The 12172-nt window shown below is 41.8% G+C and overlaps 1 protein-coding gene across 2 annotated transcripts in view; it reads left to right on the top strand.

Annotated features, from left to right (window-relative positions):
* The window catches only part of LIX1 (limb and CNS expressed 1), a 53768-nt gene that overhangs the window by 34190 nt on the left and 7406 nt on the right, over window positions 1-12172 (top strand). For both annotated transcript variants that reach the window (XM_043594326.1, XM_043594335.1), the window contains 2 exons: window positions 3614-3754; window positions 6042-6137. In XM_043594326.1, the coding sequence (XP_043450261.1) occupies window positions 3614-3754; window positions 6042-6137 (237 nt within the window). The remainder of the gene's footprint in view (window positions 1-3613; window positions 3755-6041; window positions 6138-12172) is intronic.

The raw sequence follows: 12172 nt of genomic DNA, 5'->3' as shown, positions 1-12172 counted from the left end.
GTAATCTTAGAGTGCCTGAACTAATGGCAATTATCCCTCAGAAATTCACATATTAATAGATTTTTATATTACTGTGTTATACATACCATACAGGGTATATTGAAATTGGATTTTTAAAATAATAAGTACATGTATTTAATTCTCTTCTTTCTGAGGTTTTTTTGAGCATTTTGTCAGGTGCCTTAAAGACTTATTGAATTTTTGGGGTGCCTGGGTGGCTGAGTCAGTTAAGTGTGTGACTTTGTCTCACTTCATGATCTCACGGTTCGTGGGTTTGTGAATTCAAGCCCTTGCATCGGGCTCTGTGCTGACAGCTCAGAGCCTAGAGCCTGCTTCAGATTCTGTGTCTCCTTCTCTCTGCCCCTCCTCCACTCATGCTCTGTCTCTGTCTCTCAAAAATAAATAAAAATATTTTTTAAAAATTTAAAAAAAAAGACTTGTTGAATTTTCTAGACTGTATTCAACTGAATACAGCAACAAGCTGAATGTCATTCAACAAGCTATATTTCAAGTACAGAGACATAAAGATGACTTAGTCACCAACTCTGCCTTTAGGATGCTTATCGCCTAGGGTTATGGGGCAGAGCACTGGCAGATAATTACATGGCAGTGTGGTGAATGCCTCTCATAAACAGTGATCCTCCCACCCTTGGAGTGGTCAGGGAAAACTTCCTGGAAGTGGTAACACCTGAGCTTCCGTGAAAGCCCACTGATTCAGAGCTCAGTGTTCCATAAATTCTCAGCCAAGTCCATATGACAAAATCAACCTATCTGTCCAGACCCCCCTAAACCTCAGGAGAGAGCTAAATCTTAAAAGGCTTTTGCTGCCTGAAGCTATCCCAAAGCCTTCTTGCTTGTCATTCAACTCTAAGGGGAAAAACCCCAAATCACTTTCATATATATTTTAGAACTTTAGCACCATTCTTTTTTTTTTTTTAAGTTTATTTATTTTGAGAAGAAGAAGAGAGAGAGGGAGACAGAGCAGGGGAGGGGCAGAGAAAGAGAGAAAGAGGGAGTCCCAAGTAGGCTCCATGCTGTCAGTGTAGAGCCTGACATGCAGGACTCAATCTCACAAACCAAATTGTGAGATAATAACCTAAGCCAAAACCAAGAGACAGATGCTCAGGGTCTCCTGGGTGGCTCAGTCAGTTAAGCGTCTTACATCGGATCAGGTCATGATCTCACGGCTCATGAGTTCGAATCCTATGTCAGGCTCTGTGCTGACCGCGGAGCCTGGAACCTTCTTCGGATTCTGTGTCTCCCTCTCTCTCTGCCCCTCTCTTGCTCACGCTCTGTCTCTCTCAAAATTAAATAAACATTAAAAAAAAATTTTTTTAAGACAGATGCTCAACTAACTGAGCCCCCCCCCACCAGGCACCCCAGCACCATTCTTTATTTAAAAGGAGATATTGGAACTCTCTCTGTGTTATAAATTAAAATAGCTGTGTATAATTGCTGTTTTGTTAGGCTACTGCACATTTTTTCCATCCTCCCTGGGGTCACGTTTCTATTTCAGAAGTTTTGTCGTTATTTCATCTGGACCCTAACCATGTGGAGCACTTCCAAGTGCTGACCCTGGGAGCAGGCACTCTGGAGGATGCTCAAGAAGTATACAAGCTGCCTTCCCAGGCCTGGAGGTTGGGAGAGGGGCAGGAAGAAGTGATCCGTAGCCAAGTACGGGATCGTTACAATAGTTGTCTCAACTGTCCAAAGAGGGAGGTTGCAGTGGGAAAATCACAGGGGCTGGAGCCTGAGCTCAGGAGATTCGTACTGGGTTTGTGGAGATGGAGAGGCCAGCCTCTGGAAGATACAAGAGCACGAGTTTGAAGCGTTCCTCAGTCAGTGTCCACATAGTCAGCGTGGGGCAGATGAGGTAGAGGTGGGGAGGTGTGGAAAGCAAACTGAGGGGGTTTGGCTTTTTCCCTGTGGCATTAGTGAATTCTTGAGACTACAAAACTACAAAATAAATTGGGATCTTTGGCATTTTCCCTGTTCTTTCACATCAGTCACCAACCACTACTGATTCTGAGAAGCATGCATTTTAGGTGGTAGGAGCCTTGGAGACCAGAGGGCCTGGCCTCCCCATTTGTCCAGTGAGGAAATATGTCCCAAAGTTTAGGAAGCCCGGGTCTCATGATCATGAAGTAGCAGAGCCAGAGGTGACTGTCCACGTTGTTGACCAGGACCTGCTTCTGGGCTTCTCTTCCCAGGGCTTGTTTCCCACCAGGAGTTTTGGAGTAGGTTCTACGACCCTTGGCAGTTCATAGGAACCTGTGGGAGAAATGGCATCACACCCTCCAGTAGGAGTGAGCTCCAAGGACAGTGCAGTTCTCACAGGGCTTCATCCCTATACCTGGACCCCCAGGGTCCATGCTAAGCCAGAATTTGAATAAGAGGAGTTGTAGCTGACAACAAAAGAAACAGGATAGAAAAGAATCAAGACACATTGAATGACCCATGTGAGCCACAGGAAAGTGAGGTTAGGAGAATGGAGAGCAATATTACTTTTAGGAGGAATTATTATTTTTTTTAATGAGTTGCTAATCATAGTCTGCCTATGGTTCCTAACTTCAGAAAGACCAAACAGGGCATATCCCACCCAAACTGTGTGGACTGAGAGCAAGGTGGAAAGGGTGATCCTCAAGAATATCAGGGAATGGTTATTAGAAGGAAAGTGGGGGATAAATGCTGGAAAAGAAAAACAATAGATTTTGACATTAGCTCCCTTGTCCTAACCTGGACATGTAAGCACATATAAGACTGAGATATTCCCATGTGTCAGGTGTTCTCAGGATTCTACCTATTTTAACTAATTGTGCCTATCCTCAATGTGATGACATAGGAATTACTATTATTACCATTTACAGAGGAGGAAATTGAGACACAGAAAGGGCTAACTTGCCTATAGTCTTTCAGCAAATAAGTACCATAGCTTGAATCTGAATCTAAGCAGTCTAACTCCGGAAACTGTTTTCAATTATTCTGTTAATATCTCCAGGGAACCTGGGTGGCTCAGATGGTTAAGTGTCCATCTTTGGCTCAGGTCATGATCTCATGGTCCATGGGTTTGAGTCCCACATCTGACTCTGTGCTGACAGCTCAGAACCTGAAGCCTGCTTCGGATTCTGTGTCTCCCTCTCTCTCTGCCCCTCCCCTGCTCATGTTCTGTCTCTCTGTCTCTCTCAAAAATAAAATTAAAATTAAAATTAAAATAATATATATCTCCCATTTTCCTTCTTTCCTTACATTTTTCTCCTTCTGAAATAAGGATTTGAGGAAGGCACTGAAGACAAATGTAATCACCAAGTACACAGTAGTAGCCATTATTACTTTTATTATTATTTATTAACAGTTTTCAAAGCCTCTGGTGCAGAGTAGACATTCAATGACAGTAAAATAAGACAAAAATCAATGGAAGACCAACCAAGACATTTTCATGGACTCTAGGGCAGAAAGATAATCTCATGATCTTCAGGGGATTAGCAATGAGTAAGGAAGAATAGGTGCAGAGAGTAAATGTATGAATGGAGATGTCCAGAGATCCACTGAGGCAGTGAAAAAAATGGTGAGATGCTGAATCCTGTAATAACTCCTTTTCTCTTTTCTTCTTAAGTGCTGCCTAAGTAGAGCTGAGGCCAGACGGGATGCAGCTAAAGTGGCCCTAATCAACTCCCTCTTCAATGAGCTGCCCTCTCGAAGGATCACTAAGGAATTCATTATGGAGAGTGTGCAGGAAGCAGTTGCCTCCACCAGTGTGAGTACCCACTAGGGTAGAGCTGGCTGCACTGAAACACTGAGGCATTTCAATCTTGGGAAATACTCAAATAAGCAAATTCTTTAAGAACTATGCAGGAACTTGGGGAACTTTTTTTTTAAAAGAACTTGGGGAGTTCCTTGTGCAGGAACTTTTTTTAAAGAACTTGGGGAGCCTGGCTGGCTCAGTTGTGAGTTCAAGCACCACACTGGGCATAGAGTTTACTTAAAAAAAAAAAAAAAAAAAGAATTGTGCAAGTTTAAGTTTTACCCATGAAATCATTGATTTTCAACAAAACTAACACTTGGATTAGAAATCAAGAAATTGGAACTGTCTTCCTATGCCACATCACAGAAATATTTTTTAGACGCCCTGGATCACCATTAACCAAACTTTAAATCAAAGTAGATAATTTGATCCATCCTGATTTGTTTACTTGAATGTTAGCTATTTGAAAAGCGTTGATTCTTTTAGGGTTTGGGAATGCATACAACTGAATACTGTTTTAATGTAGAGATAAACTAGCTCATTTTTCCCCCAAACTTGACTGATGATAAAAATTATCTGAAGTGCTTTAGTAAAAGTACCAATTCCCCAGCCAGTGTAGGAATCTGGCAATCTGTATTTTTAAGGAAAGGCTGACTGCTCAGATATGGAAAAGCCATATTCCCAATATTTGTTAGCTCTTAGAATTATCATGCTTAATAGGAATTACTTCTTTCAGAGAGCTGAAAACTTTTTACAGAGAAAATTTCTGTAATGGACATAATTAATGCAAAATGCTGTAAGAACAAAAACTGTCTTAGAAATCCAGGAGTAGATGATTTGCCCCTTGTATTATGTGAAGCTTCTGATACTTGTTACCTGCAAACTACAATGGATGAAGCCTTGGTTTCTTACTGTGGCAGGTGTCTCTATGTGTGTCCTCCAAAAACAGGAACTTGGCATTACTGAGGGAATTAGCCACCTCCTGATTTTGCCATTAGCATGGATAAACCCCATCTGAGATTTACATTCTCTGATTACCTTAATCTGGTTATAAAGGTTCTGTCATTTTGGAGAAGCTGCTGAAAATGAAGGACACATTATCGCCCTAGCAGTGACCCTTTTGTTCCTTTTCCCCTCGTAAATGCTCTTGTCACCCCCAAGAGAGATAAGAGAAGGGGTAAGGGACAGAGAGTGGTTGACCTGGCAGGAAGACATCAGGGGGCTCTGTTCTGTATCTGCTGTCAGGATGAAAGGAAGCCTTTATTTTCTTGCCCTGTAAATTTTAAGTGCCTTTGAGGAAGAGAGTTAGGAAAATGATGCCTGATTTATATGTGTGGAATTTACTCAGGAGCAGGGAGGGGCCCTCAGTGTAAATGTAATTTATCATTTTTTTCATGGAAATTTCTCAGGAAAGAGAATATATAAGGTTTGCAGGCTCTGGATGGATTTCCTCTGGGATATTTAAAAAGCCAACATAAATATTTCAGCAGCAGCATGTTAATGTTATTGCATTCAAAAGCTATAAATTTGCTAGTATCTGATGCTGGCAGTTGTTTGTTCAGTCTCACAAAGGCATTGCCCACTTTCCCAGAAATCCAAGGCCCTGGGATACTAAAGGGCAGGCCCCAATGCCAGCCCACAGCTTGTGTTAGTTTTTTTATTGTTACTACCCCTAACTAAACTGAAGGGAAATTTCAGTTCTACTCGTCACCCACCCACCTTGTTTCCTAAAGATTAAGCAGTCCAGAAGTGAAAAAATATACACCAAGATCCATGTCTCCAGGTCAAACACCAACTTATCATAAGAACTCCCATTAAGAATCATGGCAGTAAAATATGAATGGTCCGTACAACCAGAGAATTATTTCCCTCTCGGTTATATAATCTTGCCTGGTTGCCATCAAATCAGAACAGGGTCAGCATTCTAATGTTTCAAATAACAGATGAAGGCAGCCTCAGAGGGCAACCACTCAAACATTACCACCATCAACAGCAAAGACCTTGTACAAGATACAGGAATTTCTACTTTGGGAAAATTATTCTTTCAGCAAGTATATAATTAGTTAACACTCTAATCAAAATCTAGATTCAAATTGATTACAAAATCCTCCTCTTTACTCTGAGTCATGATGAGATTAAGAATTTTATCCCAAATCAACTGGACACTTGGTTGTAGAATGCACACCTGAAAGGTCAGGAAAATAGAAATTTCACTATAGGGCCATGGCATTAATTCATGAACACCAAAAGAAGAGGAGGGAAAATCCATAATATTTTCCTTCTCTGCTTTCCTCCCAAGGGCACTTTGGATGATGCAGACGACCCCAGCACCAGCATTGGAGCCTACCACTACATGTTAGAGTCAAACATGGGGAAGACCATGCTGGAATTTCAGGTATCTGACTTCCTGCTATATGTTTAATTTTGCTACACAATCCAGAAACTTGTGAGAATGCCACTCTTATCATTAACATCTCCTTTCCCAATAGTCTAGTCTTTTCTTTTGTTTTGGGCCTTTTAACCTAACCCTCTTAGAATCCAGCATGGTAGCTCCATTATAGCCACACCTCAGTAGACTAAAACAAACAAGCAAAACAAAGCAGAGTCTTTGCTTTCTTAAAGGGAAGTAAAAGGCTTAAGTCTAAGGAACAGCTGGGGAACACCACCACTTGAAGACCTTGTAACATTTCACCAGCTTTTCAGTACAAAGTTCCTTTTAAGCCAAACTGAACACTTTGAAGTGTTGGTTTTGACCATTTGGTTCTTAATTTTCGGAAGTCATAGATGAAGTTGCCTACAGTGTACATTAAACAATGCCCCCCTCACTTCTGGCATTTCCACTAAACAAGATCTGCCACCACCCATTGTTAACTAAATCAAAACATTTATCAAGCTGTAACTCTGTTTCATCCACTGCTGACAAGCAATAATAGAGCTGAAGAACTATATTACTTATTATTTGCAAATCAATAACATTAACAATAAGAATAATACTCATTGACACTTATTGGATGCTTACTTTGTCTGACACTGTGCTCACTGTGCTGAGCATTTAACAAATAGCATAATTTAACACTCACAATAAACATATGAGTATTTATTATCCCCATGTCATCAGGAAAGGAAATGTGCCATATTTAGTCAATTGCAGAGCAAGGGTTCAGACCCATGCAGTCTAATTTCTGAGCTCACAGTCCCAACTGTTATCTTTTATTGGACTGGGCAGATGAAAATTCAGCAGTGATTGGGCATGAAATGTGTGCCCTCTAAAAAAAATAAACTTGGATATTGAATATCCATATTTATGCAATGCTAATAGGAATCAATACACAATGTTATAATGAAGAGACTATACCTCCAGTATTTCTGTTGTTAGATTCCGAGAAGCAATCAAAGATACAATGTTTTATGGACCCAAATGTTCATTATGGTGTAGTTTACAGTGGTCTTACAGTTGAGCTCTGAAGCCACCAGCTTTCAAATACCTTTCAAACTATTTTCTGGACTGCAATGCCATAGCCACTTTGTAGGTGGATACGTCCCTCCTGCCCATTTTTAAAAATCAGTATTTTCCTTCATTAGGCATTTGTTTTGTTCTCAAAATTAACCTCTCTTCATTCAGTCACCCAGTTTTTTTTTTTTTAATGTTTATTTATTTTTGAGAGAGAAAGTACTTATGAGTCGGGGAGGGGCAGAGAGAGAGAGAGAGGGAGAGGATCTGAAGCCAGCTCTGCACTGTCAGATGCACAGAGCCTGATGTGGGGCTTGAACCCACTAACTGTGAGATCATGACCTGGACTGAAGTCAGACGCTTAACCAAATGAGCCACTCAGGCACCATCCCGTTTTCTTTTTGAGTGGCAGTGGTCTCACTGGCCTTTGAGGCTGATTGTCTTGGTTTTGAAGAGACTGGGTATCCCTAAAGCATACCCTCTGGGATAGACAGGGGCATGCATCAGCTCAGTGATTCTGAGCCCAGACTCTGAAGTGGGCTGGCCCAATTTAGCTTGGCTCTGCTTCTCACCTCTAAATCTGTTTCCTCATTGTATGTAAATTAGGGAGACTATTAGTACTGGCACTACCTCACAGTGCCATGGTGAGCGTTAGATGGGACAATATAGAAAGAGTCCAGAACAGTTCCTAGCATATGGTAAATAATGAATATTGGGGCGCCTGGGTGGCTCAGTCGGTTGAGCGGCCAACTTCGGCTCAGGTCATGATCTCGAGATCTGTGAGTTTGAGCCCCGCGTCGGGCTCTGTGCTGACAGCTCGGAGCCTGGAACCTGTTTCGGATTCTGTGTCTCCCTCTCTCTGCCCCTCCCCCATTCATGATCTGTCTCTCTCTGTCTCAAAAATAAATAAACGTTAATTTTTTTTTAAATACTCAATGAATATTGACAACTGTTATTATATATACTTCTGAAGAAAGACTGCTTCACCTGAAAGGCTACCAGATAGATTCCCTTGGCAACTTTATCTAACCTAAAGGTTTCAAATGAGGAAAAGATACCTCCCTGCACTAAATATTTCAGGGCTCTTGCTGTAGGATAAAAGGGTGGAACTGTAAAGGGTCCATACTTTTCCCCCATAAATAATCTAAAGTCAAAGAGAAAAAAATGAAAGGGAAGAGGATAACACAAGAGAAAGAACACCAATTTGTCAAAATTGGATAGACTGTGTGACACCTGCCCTACCACTTCCCACCTGGGCACTTCAGTATTCTGAGACTCAATTTTCTCATCTATAAAATAGGAATCATAATGCCCATTGTGTAGGATTTTTGTGGAATGCACATAACGTGACATTTATACAGCATCTAGTACAGTAATTTCCCCAAGGAAGAACCTCATTTATTTTAATTCCTCCCCTCTCAACCCCAACCAAAGAAAATTGTACTTCTTTTACTATAAAATGAATGTTGCCTGCTCTAGTACATAGTAGCTTGTATGTGATTTAGTAGCTGTTTTCAGAAAACTAAGAATGATTTTTGATTGCAATTAGGTTATTAATCTGGCAAAGATGAGGGAGGCAGGATTTTTAAAAATTCTTAAAATTTTGTCCAAATACTATGAAAGGCTGTACTCAACCACCTTTTAGTAATACTTTACCTTGCAATGGGCTGTATGTTTTCTGTGTGGTCTATGTAGTAAGGTATTTAAGTATGTGAAATAATAACTTGAATCAAACTGTGGAAATGGTTCATAAATTCTCAGAACAGAGGCTGGGGACAGGATGGGGGACAAAGGAAGAGGATGTGAGGGCAGGAAAAATCCAAACTCACTCCCCCAGTAGGGATGCTGGCAACCCAGGAGGACGGCTGTGGAACACATCTCTTTTCCTTCCGCCAGTTCTAGGTTGCCTGCTGGGTCCCAGCACATTCCTTGGTGGCCTGGGTTAAATGCATCAGCTTGTTTCTTCACATAATGGGAATTGACCACAGACCTGGGCTGTTTGTAGCCGACACAGCAATTCAGTACCCCTGGTGGGTAATAGACGTATGTCTGTATCTAGCTACGGATGACTATACCATATAAAAACAAGGCGGGTGTCTCCTGACTGCCTGCAGGCTTTCCAGGGGGGCTGTCAAGGAGGCAGCACTCAGAGGAAACGTGATAGGCTTCTGCTTACGTTCACTTCGTGGGAGGGAAGCTGGGTAGCCTTCCCATACAGAAAATTGCCTGGTGTTTGGGGGGAGGGATGGCGACAGCACTAGCCACTGGGTCTTGTCAAGGTCAGATTTGAGGCAGACTTTGACTGAAGCTGGTTAATATATTTACTCTGAAGCCTAATGCAGTCCAAGGACGACTTGTTTATTTACATCTTTGCTAAATTCTCCAGGTCGCCTTTTAAAACCTCATCCCATAAACAAATTTCCTCTTAAATCCATTCTCTTGGGTGGGGAGATGGTGCCCACCTGTTTTTCAAGTTCTCCATTTACACTGTTTGTTTTTCTTATTTCTGATGAATCACAGAACCAAGAGAGTCTCCCAGACAGAGTTCTAGAGAGAAGCAGCATGCATTTTCTCCCCACAAAGTAGCTGAAAGGGCAAACATTGTTCCTAATAGGAGGCAACACCAGGAAGCACTGAGGACAGAGCCCAGCTGGTGGTGGTTTAAACTAAATGAATGACAAATTGAACCAGGAAAACTGAAGAATGAAAGCTGCAATTTGCACTTTTTCCTAAAGATGAAGAAAACAAAGGGTTCAATTCTCCATTTGATATCAAATTTATTTTACTGATCAGGACTGGCTACATAATTCTTGGGGCCCATACAAGATAAAAATGCAGGGCCTTTTAAAAAAAATTGCTAAGAATTTCAAGTCGGTGGAGACTTAAATCAAGCTTGGGGTCCTGTGTGACTGCACAGATCAGAAGTTCATGAAGCTGGCCTTGTCCCTGAGACAGACTCACCAGAAGGGATGACTAGAAAAGGAGAATTAAGCATTTACCTCAGGCACAAAATTTAAAGGAGTTTCAAAAAATTCAATGATAAAGACAATATTATAATGCACTATTTTATTTTATTCTTATTATTTTTTTTAGAGAAAGAAAGTACAATCAAGGGAGAGGGGCAGAGGGAGGCAGAGAATCTTAAGCAGGCTCCACGCTCAGCATGGAGCTCAATGTGAGGCTTGATCCCACGACCCTGAGATCATGACCTGAGCCAAAACCAAGAATTCTACTCAAGTGACTGTGCCACCCAGACACCACTATACTGTGCCACCCAGACACCCCTATAATGCAATATTTTATTAATTTTTTTTTTTTTTCAACGTTTATTTATTTTTGGGACAGAGAGAGACAGAGCATGAACGGGGGAGGGTCAGAGAGAGAGGGAGACACAGAATCGGAAACAGGCTCCAGGCTCTGAGCCATCAGCCCAGAGCCTGACGCGGGGCTCGAACTCACGGACCGCGAGATCGTGACCTGGCTGAAGTCGGACGCTTAACCGACTGCGCCACCCAGGCGCCCCATATAATGCAATATTTTAAAAACTCAAAATGAATGTGTGAAAATTCATAACAAACAAATATCACCCTAGTCCCAACCCAACTTATAGGCCAGCTTCTTGTTTACCTGTCAGCCTACCCAGACTCCCCAGGCTTCTAGGTCAGCCACATAACAAGAAGCATGGCACAAAGACATGAATAAGGAACAGGTCAGATAGCTCACCAAACATATTTCCTTTAAAGTGATAAGGTTTTGGGGCACCTGGGTGGCTCAGTTGGTTGGGCAACCGACTTTGGCTCAGGTCATGATCTCACGGTTTGTGAGTTCGAGCCCTGCATCAGGCTCTGTGCTGACAACTCAGAGCCTGGAGCCTGCTTCAGAATCTGTGTCTCCCACTCTCTCTACCCCTCCCCTGCTTGCGCTCTGTGTCTCTCTGTCTCTCAGTAATAAACATTAAAAAAAAAAAAATTAAAGTGATAAGGCTTTGACAGGTAGAAAACAAAACCATGAAAACCAGGCAGCAGGGGATTATGATGACCTAGGAAGAGAATCCTTACAGAGGCCCACAGCAGCCCTCTCCTTGCTCTCCTTGCCAGTCTGCAATAATGCAGGGATTTCTGATGGAATCAACGAGAGGCATACAGGGATTTCCTGGGGTTAAGAGAAGGGCTCAAACAGCTTCGGGAAGATTTGAGGATAGTAAAGGTGGTCTTATGAAGGAAAATAAAGAAGTAGGACAGGAAGAATGTGGAAATATTTCAATATACTTTACATAGTGATCATAAGATTAGTATCTCTACAAAGGAAGGCAATGACTAGATTGGGATGTAATGTAAGAAGGCAGAAAAAAGGTCATCTTCCCTGTGGGATTTTAGGAACAAAAACAGCACTGAGAAAGAGGCAGTTGTGTTACTGCTGCAGCAAAAACTCCTTGGGGATGGAAGAGAAATTTGGACAAACCATAAGGGGTAAGGAGGAGGGCTCTTCCACAGTGAAAAACAGTTCAAGTCTCTGTGGGGAAGTTTTTGAGAGATGTCGGTTGCCAAGGGACATGGGAACAGTTTTTGGCTCTGTTCATGGCAGAATTGTGGGTGCTAAAGTCTTAGGAGGACTGCTGGGTGGAATGCCAAGAGTTTATCTGGAAAGGGGGCAGTAGTTAGTGTATAGATAAGAATGAGAGCTTAGAAGACATTGGAGGAAGAATATGTTACTAAGGCAAAAATTGTAGGATGGTGGAATTAAGAGCCCTGTAGGCTGTTTCTCAAACTGGGCCACAAGGACAATATCAAGAGGGCTGTTGAAAGTCACAGAAGAAACTCACTATATCTTTCTGGGTTTTACTGAGTGTAACCATTATAAACTTGGGTTGGGGGGGAAAGTGGAGGAGTGGAGGTGGTATGCATTATTTTAAAAAATGGATATATACACTAGAATACAAAATAAAACATGAAACGGAAAGAGATGTCTTATTTGGAAAT

The sequence above is a fragment of the Prionailurus bengalensis genome, chromosome A1, assembly GCF_016509475.1.
Source record: "Prionailurus bengalensis isolate Pbe53 chromosome A1, Fcat_Pben_1.1_paternal_pri, whole genome shotgun sequence".
Classification (NCBI taxonomy): Eukaryota; Metazoa; Chordata; class Mammalia; order Carnivora; family Felidae; genus Prionailurus; species Prionailurus bengalensis.
This window is presented reverse-complemented; position numbering and strand designations above follow the sequence as displayed.